This window comes from Xiphophorus hellerii, chromosome 22 (genome assembly GCF_003331165.1).
Source record: "Xiphophorus hellerii strain 12219 chromosome 22, Xiphophorus_hellerii-4.1, whole genome shotgun sequence".
NCBI classification, from domain to species: domain Eukaryota; kingdom Metazoa; phylum Chordata; class Actinopteri; order Cyprinodontiformes; family Poeciliidae; genus Xiphophorus; species Xiphophorus hellerii.
Window position 1 is genome coordinate 3,931,394 of NC_045693.1, and position 22,516 is coordinate 3,953,909.

Genomic DNA, 22,516 nt, shown 5'->3' on the forward strand with positions numbered 1-22,516 from the left:
CCTTCTAAATAACAGATTAATCCGTCCATAATGGGTCAATTCTAATGGGTTTAATGAAGGAAATTAGTGAAACTAAAAATAAGCCCTCATGACATTTCCTGGTTTACTTTGGGAAACATTGTGATAAAAAACGATAAAGATCAAACAGATTCATCATGTATCTGAACCAACTTCAGGATTAATTCATTTAGCGCGTCATCACAGATATCAGCTCTGGGTCATGAACTGCAGCAGACAAAACATGCAACTTCTGAGAAAAATTTAGTTCACTGTAGATTTTTCTGCAGCAAACATGTCACTATTCTATGTTTACATTTGTATTATTTAAAGAATAATTAGAATTTGCAAAAGCTTTTATTCACAAAGAGGTAAACTTTATGTTAAGAGTGAGAATTTACAGCGTAAAATGAAGAAACTGCAGTAAAACTTATTTGACATCCTATATTATCCATCCATCCATTTTCTGTACACCCTTGTCCCTTAGAGGGTTGCTGGTGCCCATCTCCAGCTGACGTTCCGGGCGAGAGGCGAGGTACACCCTGGACAAGTCTCCAGTCTGTCGTTATTATATTATATTATATTATATTATATTATATTATATTATATTATATTATATTATATTATATTATACTATATTATATTATATTATATGATATTATATTATATTATACAATCTCAAAAATTTGCTTTTTTTAATAACCCCTAAGCGTCCTCTTCATGATAGTTTGTCAACATATGTACACTGTAACACAGACTGCTACCGGATATCTTTCCTTCATTATATATTTAAGTTACAAAAACATTTAATTTCCCACGAGGAAATTGATGGCGTTCTGAGTTGTAAAATAATTACTGTGAGATACAAGAGAAGCAGCGTGATTTATGACGTCACTTGCCAACAAAGTTCCTATTGGCTCTCCTGTGACCGGAAGTAGACTGCTACCCACTCTTTTCTCTGTGCTCCGTGGCGCTCTGTAAGCAGAAGCTGCTGTCGGCTGCTGGTTTCGTGGGAAACATTTCCGCTTCGAGCACAAGCAGACATGGACGAACGCAAAACCAGGTGAAGGAAACATTTTTTTTAACTACCATCACCGATTAATGAGCGTTATTTTAGGGAGCTAGATAAGCTGGAGGCGTCGCGGAGAGCTCAACGTCTCTAAGGTCTCAGAACCTTCCGTGTTTCCGCTTTTGATTTTTCAAAATAAGACTACAGTTGTAAGTACAGTAACGGCTCGGCTAGTTCGTAAATACGATGTTTAATCAACAAATATGGATATTATTGAAACGTTTATTAACGTGTGTCGGTTAATTTTTTTATATTGTTATATAGACTCCTCTTTGGATTCATTTTTGTTATATTTTAGGCGTTTATTTCCTATGTTTTCGTTGATGAAAACCAAAAAGTCAGTTCGCCTGACCGTTAAAATACGACACTGAGTCTAATAAAAGATGGTCTTTCATTACAGAAATGCTACGTTATAACCATGCTGTGTTTTACTAACATAGAAAAAAGTGTTGACTTGACGGTCACTTACTTCCTCAAGCTGTCATCGCTAAAGAGGCTAAGTGCTGTTTCCAAGATAATTCTTGGAAAGTTGAGTGGAAGAAAAATGTTAGACGTGTCTCAATGTGGTTAAGGAGAAGAAAGACTAGACTGACTCAGTGGGGACAGCGGAAACTGAATTCTGCCGGTGTTAATCTGCTTTGAGCTCGATTTACACTTTGAGACATAAATAGTGTCAAGCATGTTTTTTAAACACATTTCTTATGTAATGGAAAAACTGCAATTGGAAAATTGTGAAGGGGGTTTCAACACAACGGGAATACCGACAAGGTTTTGGGCACATTTGTAATGGAAACGCAGCGACTGCTACATAGCATGATATTGATATAAGGAAGTTTTATTTATTATTTTGTTTATTTTTTGGATATTTAATTAATTTAATTTTCATTAGAATTCAGAGTTTGATATTTGAGAATGTGTTTTTGCAATATTATTATTATTGCATTATATTATATTATTTGAAAATGGTCTCAAGACAACATTATAATTTATCTCATTAATTTATGGGAGGATTTATCACTCAGTAATATTTGTTAAGTTGACAGGTGTCATTTTTCTGTGTTTTTTTTTTCCTTCACAGCTGATTGTTGGAACAAAACGGAGCCATGAAACGCCAGCAAAGCGTCACGTTTTAGACGAATACTTTGTGCGATGTGAGCAGGAGGATCGCGATGCAGACTTCCCAGCTGTAGGTCGCATGTGGACGTGATGCCCAGGCGGGGGTTCCCCTTGCAGGGCCGGGTCCGCTGGCTCCTGCTGGCCCTCTTCCTGCTCCTGGTGCTGCTGCTATTCGCCTACCTGCTGGAGTGCACGCCGCCGGCCGATGCCAGCCAGACGCTGCCCGGCGCGGCGGGCGAGCCCTTCGGCAGGGAGTACTACCAGGCGCTGCTGCAGGAGCACGAGGAGCGCCACCTGAGCCGCGCCTCCAGCCTCAAGCGGCAGATCGCGCAGCTCAAGCAGGAGCTGCAGGAGATGAGCGACAAGCTGAAGCTGATGCAGGAGAAGAAGGAGCCGCTGGGCGTGCAGGGCCTGGGCGAGACCCGAGACCAGGAGCCCGGCGACCTGCTGGAGTTCCTGCACTCCCAGATCGACAAGGCCGAGGTCAACGCCGGGGCGCGGCTGCCCAGCGAGTACGCCCTGGTGCCCTTCGAGAGCTTCACCTCCTCCAAGGTGTACCAGCTGGAGATGGGGCTGACCCGGCACCCGGAGGAGAAGCCGGTCCGCAAGGACCGGCGGGACGAGCTGGTGGAGGCGGTGGAGGCGGCGCTGGACTTCATCAACAACCCGGACTGAGGAGGACGGCGTGGAGGAGGACGTCCCCATGCAGAGGCAGACCTACGCTGACAGCCACTTTATGGAAGGCAAGACAGTACAAACAAACAGAGCCCTACTGGAACAGCAACGCGGCCAAAAATACAAACTTAGTCTGAGAGTTCTAACTTCAATATTTTGATATGAAAAGTACAAATTATGACTTTAATCTCAGAATTAAAAGTATCTGATTAATAGTCAGAATTCAGTTCAAATCTCTGAATTTTGACTTTTTTATCACAATTTTGAGTTTTGGTTTAAACCTCAGAAATTTTACTTTAGGAATTCTGAAATTAATATTTTGATATGAAAAGTATGAATTCTGACTTCAATGTCAGAATTTTGTCTTTAATCTCAGAATTCTCATAATTGCAAAGTCACATCACTGACTTATTTTGGCCCTAATCCTCTTCCGTAAGATCCAATATCCGATCTTAATCTTTTTTCATTTTTAATATTCTTTCTAAAAAGTAATTAGAAATTACAGAAAATATTTTAATTTCATTCCTTCCTTCTGTGAGTTTTACGACAGAGCTTTTTACCCAGGTTGCAATAAAGTTTGTTCAATTATGATAATAAGGTCATGAAATCGAGTATTGAGGCAATTTTACCTTAAAAATTGAATCTTAAAAATGTTCCTCTTTAAAAATTAAGAGGAAAAAAGTCGTTTTTATGAGAAAAAATCTCATTATGAATCTGACGTGATGAGTTTGAAACAGACTCAGTCGTTTGCTCATTTCAAAGTTCTGCTGCTGATAATTTGATGTGATTTAATATTTATTTACCTTTAAATGAAGCGAAGATGCTAAACACTCCTCATTTTACCTCATTCTGATAATATTACGACTGTTTTTTGCTCTGCTGTCTCCGTTTTGTCGCTGCGTCTCGGCGCTGCAGGCCTGTACAGGACGGAGCGAGACAAAGGGACGCTCTACGAGCTTTTCTTCGCCAAGGAGGACTCCAGCAGCTTCCGACACGTCTCGCTCTTCCGGCCGTTCGGGCCGATAATGAAAGTCCGGAGCACATCGGTGGAGACGCTGGGGATGATCATCAACATCATCGTGCCGCTGGCGGGCCGAGTCGACACTTTCTCACAGTTCTTACAAAACTTCAGGTGAGACGACGAGCCTCTGGTGTCTGTGAGAAATGAAGCTGCTTGTTGTTGATTTAAACAGCTCTGAATACTAATGAAAATAAAAATAATCTGTTTTCAGGGAGGTGTGTGTTCAGCGGGACAGGCAGGTCCATCTCACCGTGGTTTATTTTGGACAGGAAGGTCTGCAGGAAGTGAAGTCATCACTCGAGAAAATGTCCAGGTTTGTCTTCTTGTGCTTTTATCACTTTATATTATTTTCCACACTAGTTTTTTTTTATTATGTATTTATTTTTTATTTCAAGTTGCACAAAGTAAACACACATCTATTCATTCTACTTGGACTTTTCCAGATTAAGTCACAACAATAAAAAACTAAAACCTTCCACTTACTGGTGAACTGGACAGAAAATGGAACTTAGTTATTAATATTTATTTCAATCAAAAAATCAGAGAAGAACCATTTAAAGTAAAAACACAGGAGAATAAAGTGGTGATAACATATTATTAGCAAAATGAAGTAGAAATTTTGTTAGAATCTGATTAATTACATAAAAAGAAATTTGCATTTTCCACTGATTTTCCATTTATCCACTTAAGACTTTTTATATCAGAGATACATGAAAAGATGCAAATAATATTTTAATTCCTTTTTTAAATAAGAAACATTTAGTTGCCTAAAGTGCAATAATATGAATTTGCATTCATTATCTATATATGAGTGTCTTTTCAGCAAATGGCCTTTTTTGTATCTGTATACTTTCATTAGCGATGAACCGATTCTTTAAATAATCGATTATTCATTTCAGCCCTCGTCACTTTTCCAGTTTTTGTTTGTTTGTTTTTTTTAACCCTGCCCCGGGGTTTTTTGTGGGCTCTAGTGTCACTTATTTTTTGATAGTAGGCTGACAGGAAAGGGGGAAGAAAAGAGGGGAAGACATGCGGCAAATGTCACCGGGTCCGGGAGTTGAACCCGCAACGGCCGCGTCGAGGACTCAAGGCCTCCAAATATGGGTCGCGCTCTCCCCTACGCCACCACGGCACGCTTTGCCGGTTTTTATCCATATAAACTGTATGAAACGTTGGTTTTCCCTGCAGAGAGGAGACTTTCTCTAATTACACTCTGATCCCGGTGAACGAGGAGTTTTCTCGCGGCCGCGGTTTGGACATCGGCGCCAACGCGTGGAAGAACGGCGACGTCCTGATGTTTTTCTGCGACGTGGACATTCGTTTCTCCCTGGACTTCTTGAACACGTGCCGGCTCCACGCCGCTCCCAGTAAGTTCCTCCACATGTTCGGATCTTTATATTCCCAGTTTAACGCTCCAGTGTTTAATGAATTTTTCTCATGCTTTTGCAGACAAGAAGGTTTTCTACCCGGTTGTGTTCAGTCTGTACAATCCGGCCATCGTTTACGGAAGCTTGGAGCTGGCTCCACCTATTGAACAACAGCTGGTAAGACCCCTAAAATCAACACTCATATTAATGTTGAATAACCTTAAATGATGTAAAATTTTACCTCTGAACTTTTATCTTCAGATTCACAAAAAAGACGCTGGATTCTGGAGAGATTTTGGATTTGGAATGACCTGCCAGTATCGCTCAGATTTCCTAAACATCGGTAAGCAGCAAACAAGTTACATCGGTTTTCATAATTATATTTATTTATCATGCTATAGTGACTTAAAAACACTTATACCTGAACTGTTTAACAGGTTTCTTTGATTACTTTTAGCAAAACAACTTCTTAAAAAAGCATCAGTGAATCTCCTGTCACTAGCTGCGCTTCCTTTGCAAATGTGAGCTAAATTTGATCAATATTCTGCCAATGTTAAAAAACCCCAACAATTTTGCAATTGTTTCCATTAAATAAGAAACACAATTAAAACTGCACATGAATGAGTTTATTTACACAATAAAAATAAAAAAAACAAATTCCACAACTACTTCCTGCCGTCTTCTTTGTGGTTTGCGCCAGTAGAAACATCAGGTTGTTGATCATGTGACTCGTTTGATGCAAAAAACTGATTTTTCATAAATTTTTGGCTTAATTACAGCTCTGAGTGTGTTGTTCTTTCAGCAATTGGCCTTTTCGAGGGTCTCCAGTTAACGATTAATCGATCCAGTTGACGAATAATCGATTAATCAGATTAATCATTTTGCTCTTAAATCATTAAAAAAATTGTATTCCTTTATGTTGCACCATAAAATAATCTTATAGTCGTGTATTGGTCTGCAGTTAAGATGCTGTGCAGGTTAACCAATCAAATATCAGGATCATGCATAGATATAGTAGCAGAGCAAATAATTATCAAATAAGTACTGAAATAATTTTGTATTATTTATAACATAGACGTATATAAATGTGTGTATATAGGTTCAGTTATATGAGTTATTTAGTTGTAAATTTAGTATAGTTTTCTATTACTTGAATGATTAATTGTGATTAATCGTTTCCTGTGTTCAATGTCAAAAACCATCCGAGATTGAAAGAAATTTTCGATTGATGTTTTATTCCTGCAGGCGGATTTGATCTGGAAGTGAAGGGCTGGGGCGTGGAGGACGTCCACCTGTACAGGAAGTACCTGCGGAGCGAACTGATCGTGATCCGGTCGCCGGTGTCCAACCTCTTCCACCTGTGGCACGAGAAGCAGTGCGCGGACGAGCTGACGCCGGAGCAGTACCGCATGTGCATCCAGTCCAAAGCCATGAACGAGGCGTCGCACCCCCACCTGGGCATGCTGGTCTTCCGGGACGAGATCGAGGCCCACCTCCGGAAGCAGGCCTTCAAAACGCAGAGCAAGACGGAGGCCTGAGGAAGAGGAAGAGCCGCCGCCGACATTCCCAAACGAGACTTAAAGCTGCAGTACGCAATTTTATTAAAAATAGGTTTTTACATGTTTGATATGAGACAGATAATCTGTGAAAAGATCAATCTCCTCCACCTGAGCTACTATTACTTTCTGAAGAAATGCATCAAAAACAACCAATCAGAGCCAGTAGGAGGGGCTTAGCGCTGTCAATCATCGCAATGTACGCACTGATAAATGTGCGAATGAAGAAAAAACTTGCTGATTGCAGTAAAACGGCTAATCCTCCGTCACTGTTGGCCATGCTAACCAGCCTAGCATTCATGACAGAAGACAGAGAGGGAGGATGATTGACAGCGCTAAGACCCGCCTCCTGGCTCTGACTGTGTCAGGGAGAAGGCGGAGAAGCATTTTTTCTTCAGATCATCTGTCTCTTATCAAACTGTCACAACATGAAGACAATTTCAACAAAAATGTGAAAAAAATATATCTTAAAGTTACATACTGTAGCTTTAAAGGGGCGCCCCAACAAAAAAATATTTAAACCTGATTAATGGAAGATGTGGCGGTGTACAGTGTACCAGTTAATTAATGGTGATTAATAGTGATTAATCGATCCTTCCGCTTTTCTCTGCACAGCTGTAGACGGATGAATGTAGAAAAATGTGAAACAAAGCCTTACGATCAAATCAGCAGTATTTAACTCTGACAGGAAGACTTGGCGTTGTACAGAGGACCTTGTTTTGTTTCTGCGAAATTTTTGAAAATCGGTAAGCGTGACCTTGAAGGTCAGGGTTTTTTCGTCGTCTTCTTGCTGCTTCTGAATGTGAAACATTTCAGCTGCTTCTCAGACACGGAGAAGCAGCGTAGGCAGGCGGCACCCAGCGACGTTTGGAGAAAATAAACGGAAAACCAGTTGGGGGGGAAAGAAATCACATTTCTAATTTATTGAGTATGAGAACAACAGGAAGTTGCACTTTCTCTCATCGGAGATTAAAGTATATTCTGACCGTTTAATTTTCAGAGGCCCAAACTACGAAGGAAGATTTACGGCTCGATTCTTGGCACTACTGGTTTCCCGTAGAAAGCTGAACTTCTGAGTATGACGACATTTTAGGGCCAGACTAAGATTTTTTTTTTTTACTTATGAGACTAAAGTTATAATGTTGGCAGAATAAAGGTGGGAAATGACTAGAAAATGTTTTCAATGAGATCAAAGCCTTGATGTCAAGATCTGACACGTCCTGGTGATCATTCTTTGATGCTAAAGTGTTAAAAGATTATTTATCTTTAAACCCAAAGTATAACTTCACAAGATGCTCAACATTTCTCAATTTAATTGATTTTTCAGGGAGGAATTCTCATCAAATTTACTTCTTTATTCTACTAATATTGCAAGTTTATTCTTATGACTATTCTCACAACATTGACTTAACGTACAACTTTTCCTCATGTGACCGTTCTGATATTAAATGCTTTATTCTCTGATGATTTTATTCTTGTACAACTTTTTCTCACAGTATGACTTTCTCGTATTATTCCGACTATTCTTCTTGTGACTATTTTTGTACAATTGCAACTTTATTCTTGTAACACTTATTTAATTCGCATACAACTTTCTATCTCATAACGTAACTTTTTTCGTATAATTACGACTTTTCTCATGACACTGAACTCGTGAACTATTTTTCTACCACTGATTTAATTCTCGTACGACATTTTTCAGTTAATGACTCTTAAAATGCGACTTTTTTCGTATTATTTCGACTTCATTCTCGTACAACTTTTTTTTTTCTCGCGTTATTCCGACTTTGTTCTTTTAACACTAACTTTTTTTCTGGTAATATGGCTCTCGAATTACTCCGACTTTTTTTCTCACAATATTATGACTATTTTCTAATTACATTTTTTTCTTAGTCTGGCCTTAAGATTTCAAAAGACTCGATGTTGGTTACCTGAACTCGTCATCGATTTGTTTACCATCTGTTTTGGGACCTTTAAGGAATATTTTACCAGTTAATTGAGGGACTAAACTGATCAAATAAAAATAATTCGGTGCCTAAATTTGTATTTATGGCAGATTATTTTTAATCCACAAGGTCAGATTTGCACTAAAATGTGGATATTATAATATTTCTTCGTAGCTTCGGCCTCTGATAGAGAACCTCTTGATTTATTTACAGAGTATTACTAGGAAAATGTCAGTTTTTGTTCAGACTGGCTGTGTGGATAAAAAGGGAACATTTTGTGTTTTTTATTGTAGGATTGTGTCAGAGTTTAAATGCGTTGGACCAATCAGAGGATAAACTACGGCATGCGGCTCACGCTGCTGTTTTTCCTCTGAATCTGTTCCAGTCGTTCTTACATGTAAATACGTTCCAAACATTTCAGACTTTACATTGAACCTGCAGGTTCTAGAGGAATATATTATATTAACTGTTTTGCTTGTTTTAAGCTGAGAGGACGTTACATAAACAGGTGCTTTGATTGTCTTAAATATACCAGGTTGCTCCTGCGTTGCGTTCTGTCATTTAAATTTTTGCTTATTCTGCAGCTTTTTTAGGCCGTCTCAAAGTTTCCTGGCTTGACAGGAGAAACTGAACTTCCTCTTTACGTCTTCCTCTTGGCGGCACACCACGGTTAAAAGCTGAATAATAAAAACAAATGAGCAAGAAATGGATTTATTGTGACGATTTGTCCATGAATAACTTACATCCGACTGCATATATTGGCTGTTCCTGTTCCGCCTCGGCCACTTGTTGTATATTTGCTATAAAAATGTAATATCAACCCTGTCAAGTGTCTCTGCTTCTACCAACTCATTCGTTTGTTTCTTAATTTAAGACAAATGGCATAATACCAACATATTATTCATCTGTATACAATAAGCTACTTCAATAAAAATAGAAAAACAGAACCGAGTAATCAGAGTATTAATGAGCGAGCGGCTCCGGATGGATCCCAACGGTTTTGTAGATTTCCTTCAGGAGAAGCAGCGCCGTGTCTTCAGACTGCCTGCAGGACGAAACGGAAACACGGCGGGTGAAAAACATTTTACGGTTTTTAGTTTCCTCCAAGAAACAAAAGATCAAAACTTTCCGATAAAACCACCACAAAAGAATTATTGGTAAATGTTTATTTTCTATGAGCTGTATGGAGATAAAATGTTACATTTTAGGGCACAGGTGTCAAACTCCAGGCCTCGAGGGCTGCAGTCCTGCAGTTTTTAGATGTGCCACAGCTACAAAACACTGGAATGAAATGGCTTAATTACCTCCTTGTGTAGCTCAGGTCTCCAGAGCCTTGCTAATTACCTAATTATTCCATCCAGGTGGTGCAGCAGAGGCACATCTAAAAGTTGCAGGACAGCGGCCCTCGAGGTCTGGAGATCAGCTGTTTGAGGGGATCAGCTGATTCATGAGAAACTGATGACAACTGAGCAACTTTATCACTATATTAAGCAACTAAAAAAAAAAAAGTATTGGAAGTTTTTTTTTATAAGATCGATGCTCCCCTGATTTTACATAAATAAAATTTACATAAATAATCTTGAATAAAAAACTCTTTGTTTTCTCACTTTGGTGAGATTATCTGAGAATAAGATTTCACAAAAAAGTATTTATACTAAATAAGTAAGAATTACTAGTTTTTGCATCAGAATCACAAATTTAAAGGCAAACAGTTTATAATATGCAGAAAAATAAATAAAGTTAGCAAGTGGAAGCCATTTCTGGTTTACATATTTTTACCATGTATTTGTAAAACATTTGGTAATAATGAGTTTAATCTTCTGTTCTTAACTATCTTTTAATTTCCACACTTTAGTTCTTATTTTTCCTGCAGTTCTTTTTTTATAATAAACATTTCAGGACAAATCAATTATTATATAGACACAAAAATGTGATAATTAGTAAATTACACAGAGTTTTTGTGTTTTTTCTCCTAGAAGCATGATACATGGCTATTTTAGGATATTTAGGCCAGAGAATAAACTCATATTACTACCAGAAAAAAGTCGTAATAATATGAAAATTAAGTCACAATATCACCAGAATAAAATTGTAAATTTATGATCATTTTAAAAATTTAGCCTGTTATTAAGTTTTACTTTTAACTTGTTAAATCAACTTTTCCTCATAATTTTAATTCATTTTTCTGGTAATATTATAACTTTATTCTTGCTCAATAATTTTCCCTTTTTTGTCTTAAATATCCAGTTACATCGTTACCAATTAAAAGTTAAAACTCTAACCCTTCATTGTTTTCTTTTACATGAACCGTAGTGTGAAAACCCGAACGGCTCGGCTCGGTAAACTGACGTACCAGTAGCAGAGGTGGCTCTGCAGGGCGAACAAATACTCGTTGAAGCTCTCGATGGGTTTCTCCTGCAGGACGAAGTCGATCCGATTCCCTCCGTTCAGCATCCCAATCTTCACCTGCGGCTCGTCTTCCCTCTGCAGCTCCGCGCTCTCAGCGACTTTATGCTCTGTGGCGAACGACGACAGCGTTGTGGCGATCGCACGGACCCGGAGTTAAATAGAAGAAGAAGAAGAAGACAGACGTACCGTCGTGTACGTGCTGCTCCTCCTCCTCTATCTGATTGGCCACGATGGCGAGCTCGGCCTGCAGGGCGGAGGAGGTGTGGGCGCGGGCGAACTCGTTGAGCGTCTGCCAGGCGCTGCGCAGCGAGCTGATGAAGCCGTGTTTCAGGTCCGAGCCCATCCGAGACAGACTCTCCTTCAGCTCTGCAACCGATTCACACAAAATGCCCTGAAATGACCTGCGCCTCCGTTACAAACTTTATCAATATTACGCTAATGTCCAAATTTCACAATCGCTTTTTTTCCATTAAATCAGAAACACAATAAAAATCTAATCTGAATAAGTTTGTTCACGCAATAAGTTATTAAAAAACATCATCCAACCACTTCCTGTTGTCTTCTTTGTGGTTTCTGCCAGTAGTACATCCTGTTGTTGATCACGACCCATGTGAAAACTGAATCATGTGATCAAAACTGCAATTAAAAAAAGTGTTTCCATTGCAGTTTTGAGAAATATATAAATTTTGATCCAGAAACACCTCAACCAAAACTTTTTATCGTAAAATTAAGTTTTTTAGGTTTTATTGAAATTTGTGAATTTCACAAAACTGCAACAGAAAGACTTTTTTCACATCACAAACCACTACAATGTCAAAAATGTGTGTATCTTGTTGAATGAACTAAAAAATCTCATCCTGCACAGAAACGTCTTATTGAAAAATTAGGATTTTTAAATGGGTGAGTCTCCATTAAGTACATTTATTTCACCAATTCCCCGATTCTGCAGTTTTTCTGCAGTTTTTAAAACAATTGGGAAAATTATCATAGATTACACAAAATTATTTTAGATTACTTAATATTAGATGAGTTTAAACTAGATCTAATTAGATTAGGTAAGATTAAATCGACTGAATAAATTATACTATTTTACCTTAAATTAGTGTAGATTATATAAAATTAGATGAGATTAGGTTAAATTAGATTCCCTCAAGATTAAATTTTTCTAATTAGATGAGTTTAGACCACATCAAATTAGATTAGATTAACTCATACCAGAATACATCAAATAAGATGAGCTAATCCGAGATTAGATCAGAACCTATATTACCCCTTCCAGACCGAACGTGTCGCCGACGACACAGCCGAATTTGTAGGACCGTAATTCCTTGACGCTTTGCGCAAGATGTTGCGCTTTCTAACCAGTATCGGGTTATTACGGTAATTTCACCCCCGCTGTAGCAGGGACCAAGTTTTACTTCAGTTTAATCTGATGAGACACTCTTATAGTACATTGTGAAAATAATTAGATATGCTAGATGCTAGATATCAAAAGTTCCAGTTGTTATGGAGAAAAGGGAAAATATATTTACTCACAGGACATTTAAAGAACTTCAGACAATTAAAATAAGCAAAAATATCCAGGTGGAGATTTGAAACTCAGATGGTTAAACTGCAGAAAAATAACTAAGAGTCTGTGCCTTTTTTATTTCCACTGTATTCACGCCATAATCTCAGTTTCAACAAACAGTAAACTGAGATTAAGCAACAGAAAGTGTTTTTCTGAAATGAAGAACTGAAACATCCCAGCAGCCTCTGAAAGCTGATCAGTCAGCAGAAGTTTCTTACCGAGATGAAGCCTCTTCCTTCCTTTGTAATGTGGGATTAAAACGGGCTTCAGGTCCAAATCTGGAACGATCATCGGCTCGATTCGGTACGCCACCGGGTCCAGCTGAAACAAGACGGTGTTTCAGCTGTTAGCTTATTTCCAATCAGACGCTGTAGGGCTGGGCAATAAATCAATAACAATAAATATCACGACAATATCAATAGGTAATACATCTGATAGAATATTCAATAATCAATATATAGAATATTCACTGAACTCCGCTCAACCTTTTCCTTGCTAGCTCAGCTGTGGTGGAATCAACTCTCTCTCGCTCTACGGTTGCCTAGCAACAACCTGCTGGGTAAGAAGCAGTTTCAAGTCTCCCGCCCCCAGCTTCGGTTGCCTAGCAACGGCCTGCTGAGTAACCGGCAGTAACAGTTTCAAGTTTCCCCACTTTGCCTGAAAACGGCTTAAAAATAAAAAACAACGGCGAGAAAACTGGATAAAACAGGAAACCAGTATTTAAACAAGAGTTGACAGACTGATCTGAAACGGTTACATGGTGATTAGTTTTTCAGCTTTAGATAAAACAGTTTGTAGACGTTTAACTCCCAGCGTTCAGACGTTCAGGCTCTTCGCACCGGGTGGTAGATGTTGAAGAATCCCTTGCAGGTGGGCAGCTGGTACGCCTCGTCGATCTTCTCCAGCCCGCGCACCGTCAGGAACATCCCGATCGGAGAACCCAGGGCGAAGAAGTTCACCGGCTCAAAGTCCAGGCTGTGGTAGATCACCGACACCTGCAGAACCAGGCAGAACCAGGTAGAACGTCAGCGCCGCTCTGCTGCGGTTCATAACGATCAGCTTTCTTCTTCAGTGGTTTACCCACCTGCCCAGTTCCAACTTCAAAGTAGTTGTAGTTGACGTGGACTGAAGACACGGTGCTGCCCACTGGTGGCTTGGTGGTGGTGCTACCGGCAGGCTGGGTTACCGTGGAAACCGTGGCCGGACTCTCCTCCTTCTCTTCTGCTTTCCTCTGTTGGCGTCCGGCCTGGAGGCCACACACAGCCACCACGCCCCCAGCAGGGTTAAAGGTCACAAGCTATCAGTTAATGACTTTGAGCTCATTGATCGGCAAACGATTAACTGATAAAAGGCCATTTTCTTAAAAACTTGAGTTTTCTCTTGCATTAAGAGAGTCAACCTATTAGGTCCAGTGTAGTAGAAAAAAAAGGAGCAAATTTCCAGCAAAACATGTTGAGATTATTCACAAAAATTTCACAGAAAAAGTTTGGAAATTCTAAGTCTGAAATTTTTAAAATTTGCTTGTAAAAAAACTCAAAAGAAAACAATCAGAAATTTTGAGATTAATCACAGAAATTAAAAAAAAAAAAAAACTTGGAAAATTTCTAGTTTGAAAAGTCAAAAATTTGCAAGAAAAAAAAATTTTATCTGAAATTTTGAGAATCTTTGAAATTCTCTAGAAATATTTTTTGGACATTTCCGAGTTTCACAGTTAAAAAAATTCTAGAAAAAGCTGAAGTTTCGAGATTAATCTCTAAATGTTACATATTTTCTAGAAAAGAAATTTGAATTTTGAAAAGCTGAAAATTTGCTTGAAAAAAAATCTGAAATTTTGAGATTAATCAAGTCGAAAAATTTCTATTTGAAATTCAGGAATTTCCACGTTTTTTTCTAGTAAATTTTCAACTTTTAAAACTCCGAAATCTTTTCTGAAATTAATCTCAAAATGTATTTTTTCTTGGCAGAAATGTTCTCCTTTTATTATATCTACAACGGCCTTGATGTGTTTTAGGTTAGTTAGAATCATCTAAATTATTTCTGTTTGCTAAAGGCCGGAAAAGCATTTTAGAGATTTTTTTTGTAACTTCCTCAGACCAGTCTGGTGAAGAGAGTTAGAAACATTTAGTTTTGCTGTATTTTGCTGAACACGTAAACAAGCCCACCTGTCTGCTGACTCGTTCTTTCACGAACTTGGTGAGTTTTTTCCGCGGGCCCAGAGGGATCCCCATGTCCTTCAGGTCCTCCGTCGTACACATGAGCTGGAAAAACACATTCAAGCTTTTTTTTCTTCTTCAACTTTCAGCAAATCCATATAAAGTGAAGGAGATTTTTATATTTTTACTAAAGATTCGATGTCGATCTTCTCCTGGTCCAAGGTGCTCTTGTACTCAGAGAGGCCCAGATGTTGCAGCACAGCAGCGAGATCCTCAAACTCTTCCTCATCCTCCTCTTCCTCTCTATTCGGCTCCTTCGCGGCAGGAGCCGACACCTGAAACGAGACGCACCGTTTCCACACGCAGTTCCACACATTTCAGCGTTTCCTGGTGGGTTTGCGCTCTACCTCTCCGTTAGCGGCGGGCGCGGCCGGCAGCAGCGGCGCAGCAGAGACGGTTTTCTGGTTGGAAAGCAGATCGAAGAGAATCAGGGATCCTGCAGAGACGACAGTAACCATTAAAACCGGAAACGTGAATCTGCCGTTTAAAAATAAAAAACAGGGTTTCGTTTTACCCAGGCTGTGTCCGGCCACCGATATTCCCCCTCTGTAGTCGGGGTTCCTCTTCATGAACAAGGCGTAGAGACGGTTGATCTCCTGAGCCACGGTGTCCATGATGGTCTGGCAGTAAGTCGGACTGTTGTAGAAAAGCACATCCAGCAGCGTCTCGTTGGTGAAGTGGCGCAGCCGTCCGGTGCTGGGCAGGGTGATCTTTTTAATCCTCCTGAAAAAAAATCAAAATAAATTCATTTACTGAGACAAAACACCTACTTTACCTTTTATTAAAAAGTAATTAAACTCACTTAATTACATTTAAACTGTGATTAATCACATTATTTCAGTTTCACTCCAATAGTGAAAATGATCCAGAACAACCTGGACATTTTAAATCCAACAACATGAAGCAGGATAAAACATCTAAATAATTTACACACTGAGCTTCAATCGTTTAGATTATATACATGAACCAAGAAAAATGTAAGTGAATATTAAAAAATAACCGAGAAAATCAAAGTAGAAACGTATTGATTGCAGCTTTTTGTCAGCAATTAATCGATTACTAAATTAGTTAACGATTATTTCAATAACTGATTAATTGTGACTAATCAAATAATTCAGTCCTACACTTTTTTATTCATTAGAAATACATTAAAAGACACAAATAACTAATCAATTTTTTTATTTTTTATAATAAAATAAACATATTATTGCCTAAAATGAAATACCGTAGCATTCATTTAGTAAATCTGGACCCAGTGAAACTAAATCTGCCACTTGAAGAGTTTTAGCTAAAACATATTTACAGACAAATGAGTTTTTATCCTAAATACGAAATGTATTTATTTTTTGTACAGTTGTGGTTTAATTTCTGCTCTGAATATGTTGCTTTTTCTTTAAATGATCTTTTTTGAGTGAATTCTAAAGTTAATGATTAATCAGTGACCGTTTCAGTCAACAGTTATTTGATGAATCGTTTGGGTCGGATGCGTTTGCAGCCCACCTGTCCACCCCGGTGGCGTCTCCATGGAGAGCCGTGTGCCACTGGACAGGAAGGAACTCCACCCGGCTGATGGCGTGTTCGTCCAGCGACTTCTTGAAGTGGCTGTGCAGCAGCTTCAGCGAAACGCTCCGGAAGTCGTCCACTGGAAGCAAACGACGCCGCGTTTAAATTAAAGTTTCCACAGATAGGATCACTGGTGGAGACGCCGCTCACCGCACTCAATCATGCTCCTGAACCTGAGGTCGCAAACCGGGCCGATGCCATGGACCATGAACACCAGATGATCCACCGTGGGAAGCTCGCCTGAAGCAAAACAAATCATTTTCAGCTGAACTGATGTTGGTTCCACCGTTCTGATTCGCAGCGAGGCAGAGTACCATCAGGCACTTCGTCGTGGTCATCATCAACCCCCCTCTTCACCACCCTCGGCCTCGTCTGCCCGTCCTGAGTGGTACCCCACTCGTCTGGGTTGGACGAAGGCTGGAACTGAACTATGACCTGCGGGAACAAACAGAACGTCCAAACCGGGTTTGTCTGGTAATTTGCTACTGAGGGCGGTTTGGGCTCACCTTTGGGTTGTGCATGACGATCGTTTCTCCGGATGGAAACTCCAGCCTGCGATGCCACTGGTTTGTTGATACGGCCTTTTTATATTCTGCCTGAAGGTGAAAAATGTACTCATGAAGTCACAGTCTGAGGATTGATTACTTACTTTTGTAGTTAGAAATGCACCGATCGGACATTAATATCTGAATGGATCCTGATATGGAAAAGAATTCTATATTGGTTATCAGTGATACAAGCTACAGATGTAAACAAAACGTTGTCAGTATTTCATTCATGTAAAAAAAACCCAAAAACACACTTTTGCAACTGCAGTGTTACCATTAAATAAGAAATGCAATTAAAATCATACATGGATAGATTCGTTTTTTTACTTTCTTCATTGAAAAACATGCAGATCCATGATCCTTCAACTACTTCCTGCGATTTCTTCTTCATGGTTTCCGGCAGAAGTAACATCCTGTTGCTGATCATGCGAGTCGTGATGCAAAAAAAAGTATTTCCATTGAAAAAAAAACACCTCACCCAAGCAACAAAACTTTTGATTGAAAAACAAATTGTTTTGAAATTTCTCGAAATGTCAAATTGAACAATTGGAAATGCAGCCAATGTTTCTGATCCATAGGGGCAGATCTATTCCCTCTAACTCTAGGATTTATTATTTATTTTACATGGTTGTTTTACTCCTAATTACACTGACTGAACAAATTCAAGCTGTTTTTACATATTTGACCAAACTTGTGAAGGTATTTATGTTTTTAAATGTGCTGCACTGGTGCAGAGTTAATTAAGTTAATTAGTAATTCATTACATCAGCGGAGCTTAATTTTTTCACATATTGTTTGTTTTATACCAACTAATATGTAAAAATAAAATCCTAAAAGTTAGGTGCTGCAGCTTCAAAAGAAAAAAAATGTATTGTGTTTTTAGAAATTATTGTTTTTCTACCAACAAAAAAAAACTAGAGGAAAAAACCCAGATAATTTGTTTTTGGTCATTTTAAAAACCAAAGAACCAACATGGATTGAGACTTCACTAATAGATATTAAATATTTAAAACTATGTGAATTGATGAAATTATTATTTAATTTCCCTTTGGGATCAATAAAGTATTTTTGAGTTGAATTGAAAGCCATCAACAAATTGTTGCTGTCCAGTTGTTGCTTTCTGAATCATTTTCGGGTGCATTCTGGTGAACCGCCAGGTGGTGGCGCCTCTTTACGAACCTCCAGTTTCTCGCTGAACTCCTCAGAGTACGGGACGAAGCGGCTGTCCTTGTCGCCTTTGTAGAACCAGGTGCAGCGCCGGACCTCTGTGGGCTCCTCCTCCCAGTACACGGCGCTGCGCATGCGGTCGTAAAGCTGCACGTCGTAGCGCCCGCCGTCCGTCCGGACGACCACGTTCTCTGGGTCTGGTTGGACTGGAGGAACCAAAGGTCTTCAGAATTTGTGTGTGAAATATTCACCGATTCTCTTTGCGTTTCGGTACCTGAGTTGAACGTCTCCTCAAGCTGCAGCGAGTCGATGATGCTCAAAGGAAACCAGACGCTCTTCGACTCGACTTGCTTGCAGTAGAACCAGTGCGGCTGGACCGGTTCGTAGACGTTGTAGTTGTACGGCATCATCGGACCTGCAGGAACGACGGCGCCGGCGGTGGCAGCGGGCGGAGGAGGAGGAGCCGCCTGAACATGTGAGGGAGGAGGCTGAAGAACGAAAAAAGATTTATTCAGATCAGGGTTTGTACAAAAATTCAAGCACTTTTCAAGGATTTTCAAGGTAAGTTTTCAAACTTTTCCAGTAAAAACAATTAATTCAATTATATCAATTATTACTACTATTAATGCTTTGTGACAGTTTCTACATTTCACAAGAGGAACAAGTTAAGCTAAAAATATAACAAAATTTTATGTTTTGAAATGTCTCACACATCCTGACTGGTCTGAGAACAAAACAATAATTTAACAAAAAAACCTAATATAAGATAATCTTTATAGATCAATTAGGAACTATAAATATTCATTACATTGAAACAACCCAAACAAATTGTGTTAAGGTAAAATATTTAAACAAAATATGCAGTGAAAGTTTAAAAAATAATCTCTAAATAATGTTCTTGCTAAATTGTTTGCCATTTAACAAATATAAATAATTTTGGTGATTCTAACTAACCTAAAACAAGAAAAGTTTAGTCTGATTTAACTTCAGAGTCTTTTTATGAGGTGTAAGTCTGAAACGATTACTCGGATTAATTGTGATTGATTATTGCAATAATCGTCAACTAATTTAATAATCCATTTATCGTTAGCTGGAGTTTACAGACTCAAAAAATGTCACTTGCTCAAAGAAAAACAGTCATGAAAGTAATGAAGCCAAAGCTGCACAAAAATCTGAACATTTTCCATTTAAAATGAAAAAAAACAAAAGTTTGTAAAAATGTTTTAGCCTAAACTCCTCGAGTGGCAGCTTTAGCTTCATCTGGTTCAAATGCTGTAAGGAAAATAATTTAAAAATCTCTTTTTAGGCAACTTTGTAATTCTAATATTGTATAAAAAACGGTTTAAATGACAAATCACCACAATGTGCTTATTTTTTTATCTGATTAAAAAAAAAAAAACCCACGTCCTTATTTGTAATTTTTTTGAGGATTTTCTAAACCTTGGAAACATCTAATAGAAATTTTGTGGCACCTACTGTTGTAAACGTCGGCCCTGGGGGGGGAAACATCATCTGCGGCGCGCTGATAGAGTAGGGGATCTGCGGCGGCGTGTGTGTTGGCGGCAGGACCTCCGGCGCTGGAATGTAGGGGCTGGCTCGGCTGCTGCTGGGGGTGTGGCGGTACGGGTTGTGAGCCTGCGGCTGCATCAGGGGGGGCGGCGGCGTCATGGTGGTCGGGGGAGGAGTGTGGCGCCCCACTGGGCTTTGGTAAACGGCGCCGCCGAACACTTGAGGCGGCGGGTTGATCTGTGAGCTTGTAGACGGTGGCGGCGGAGTTGGAGCCATGCTGATGCTGCGGGGAACAGAAACGGGTCCGGCTGCTGAGGACATGGCGGATGGGGGGCATGGCGACTGGCCGATGGATGCGAACGGGTCAGAGGTCGTGGCCGGACTGGAGAAGTAGCTGAAGGTGGAGGAGGATGCTGGTGCAACGCCAGAGGTCTGACCAAGGAAGCTGTCTTCTTCTCCAACATCAGTGGAATCTTCTTCTGAAGGATGAAAAATAATAAATTTAACGGCAGCTACAAGTCCTCTCTGTCTTCTTTAATTTTTTTAATGGGCCTCCTGCTTCCCCTTTGCATTATATCAACATATCCCCTACGCCAACATCTCTCAGCAAAAGAAAATGAAGTGGATTAGCAGTACTTGCTAGCAACTGATGGTGTCATCCAGGACATTTTACTGTGGAATATCATCTTTACTGCCCGGCGGACACTGAGCTGTTAGCATCAGGGCTGAAACGATTAATCATATTGATTAATCGCCAAGTAATTTAGTAACTGATTGTTAGCTGGAGTGTATGGACTCAAAAAAAGCGACATATTCAGAGCAGTAAATAAGCCAAAACTGTACAAAAATATGTACATTTTGCATTTAAGATAAAAAAATTAACTTTGTAAACATGTTTTAGTCAAAGCTCCTGGAGTTTTAGCTCCACCAAGTTCAGATTTACTGAACTAATGCTGTTATTGCATTTAAGTCTAGTTACTTATTTTATAAAAGTGAACTGATTTGTTTATTTGCATCTTTTAATGTATTTCTAATGTATAAAAATGGCTTATTCAGTTAAATGAAAATCTGTAGGGTGTGACAATTTATCAGAATTATTGTCAGAATAATTGATAAAATAATAAATTACTAAAATAATCATTAGTACGTCATGTAACTGTCATACAGCAACAGTCTTCAGCCAGAGGCCTGTTCAGATTTGTTGCAGTACTGACTGCTACTGGAGATTCTTCCTGCCTACAGCATCACCAAAACAATTCTTTGAAGACACTTAAATGATAGGAGACATCATAATTTCCCTTTGGGATAAATAATCTATTATTTGACTGAATTAAATTTACTTATTCTACAGATTGGACACTAATCCCACCTGGTGAACCAAATCAATTCAAACCAAAAATAAATGTGATCAATCACAGTTATTCACTGATTTAAAAGGAGGGGAAAACTTGCCTTTGGTATTAACAAAGGCAAAACCTTTATTCGGTTATGAAAATTTGCTACATTTTGTCTCCAGTAGAGTTTGTAGAAACATTAATGTGATGTTTATGCACTTTAACCTAGTGAATTATTTGCCATTTATTGTAATAAACACCAATAGCAGGAATGCTACAGCAGAAGCATTCAGAAGTTGGATAATCTAGCAAACCTGTCGACTATTTATCGTGGTGCTTCTGTGTCTTTCATTCAATAACAGATGATAGCAGGAGGTTAGCCTGGCTAGCTTAGCATGCTAACGACCTGTCCACAGTTTAAACATTTCCTCAAACAGTGTCGCTAACTCTCACCTCCTGACAGCACCGCCGGCCCGGTGGCCTGGCTCACCGGCATGAACGGCAGGTTGAAGTTAAACTCCGGGGCGGCGCTGAACAATAAATTCGCACTGCTGTTGGGAACATTGTTATTTTTTCTATCTGCCATTTTTCCGCCAGAATTACACGTAGCAAGAACAGGAGGAGGCCGCCGGCGGAACGGGGTCAGCTGTCCAAACGGAGCTTTTTTTTAAAACTGTTCACCGATTCTTAAGGTGCCATCTGAACAGATCAATACAGCATCTACCCAAGCAGATGATTTAGAGATCTGCTGTAATGTTGCCGGTATCGCTCGTTAGTTGAAGATCAAAAACAAACACTTCCTCTCACTACTGACACCTAGAGGTCAGGAAGGCACCTACAATTTTAAGTAAGTAAATATTTTATTTTTATTTTTCACCTTTCACAGATAAAATTCACAAAGGGCTTCACAGATAAAACAAAACAACAACGAAATAAAGCACCATGTTAATCAGTTAAAAGTTTTTCTGTAAAAAACAAACATTTACAAAAGCACAAACATTCTTAAGATAATTACAAAATATCTACACTTTAATGTAATTTTGTATCTTAAATATACATTTGCAATTACAATTTTTTCTACTAAAAACATATAAAGATATTGCAGAGTCTCTGCTTACAGAAAACGTTGGAGAAAATATTTTATTATTTAAACTGCCAATATTGCCCATCTTTGACAATTCAACCTTTTTTCAGGTGAAGGTGACATATTTTGCTATATGGCTTACTTTTATTTGTCTTTTAGTTATTGTAACAGACACTTTCTTATATTTTAATAATATACTTCTGTTTGCTAAAAATTCATATTGTTTGCATAAGAGAATAAATAAAGGATGCACATTATTTTAATATACCTATTTATGTGTAACTGTATTTAACTTTTTTTAAACTTTGTTTTACATTCAATAAAAATAATAATGATAATCAATTTTATTTGTGTAGCGCCTTTATAAACACT

At 38.9% G+C, this 22,516-nt stretch overlaps 2 protein-coding genes across 2 annotated transcripts; one reads left to right on the forward strand and one right to left on the reverse strand.

Moving 5' to 3' along the window:
* Nucleotides 1–912: 912 nt before the first annotated feature.
* csgalnact2 (chondroitin sulfate N-acetylgalactosaminyltransferase 2) lies at nt 913–9,567 on the forward strand. Its single transcript, XM_032553333.1, is given in 9 exon segments — nt 913–1,060; nt 2,145–2,853; nt 2,855–2,925; nt 3,773–3,989; nt 4,090–4,191; nt 5,067–5,245; nt 5,328–5,422; nt 5,507–5,588; nt 6,491–9,567. Coding segments are annotated over 8 exon segments (1,620 nt in total). The 5' UTR covers nt 913–1,060; nt 2,145–2,272; the 3' UTR covers nt 6,784–9,567.
* On the reverse strand, nt 9,443–21,706 carry sec23ip (SEC23 interacting protein). Its single transcript, XM_032553332.1, has 18 exons — nt 21,514–21,706; nt 19,694–20,205; nt 18,492–18,705; nt 18,230–18,423; nt 17,009–17,098; nt 16,817–16,937; nt 16,653–16,742; nt 16,440–16,581; nt 15,454–15,662; nt 15,287–15,375; nt 15,068–15,214; nt 14,889–14,984; nt 13,811–13,972; nt 13,566–13,721; nt 12,945–13,047; nt 11,343–11,522; nt 11,101–11,263; nt 9,443–9,792 (listed from the first exon to the last, which is right to left on the reverse strand). Exons 1-18 carry the CDS (start codon nt 21,644–21,646, stop codon nt 9,711–9,713), a joined length of 2,883 nt encoding a protein of 960 aa, XP_032409223.1. The 5' UTR covers nt 21,647–21,706; the 3' UTR covers nt 9,443–9,710.
* Nucleotides 21,707–22,516: the final 810 nt, after the last annotated feature.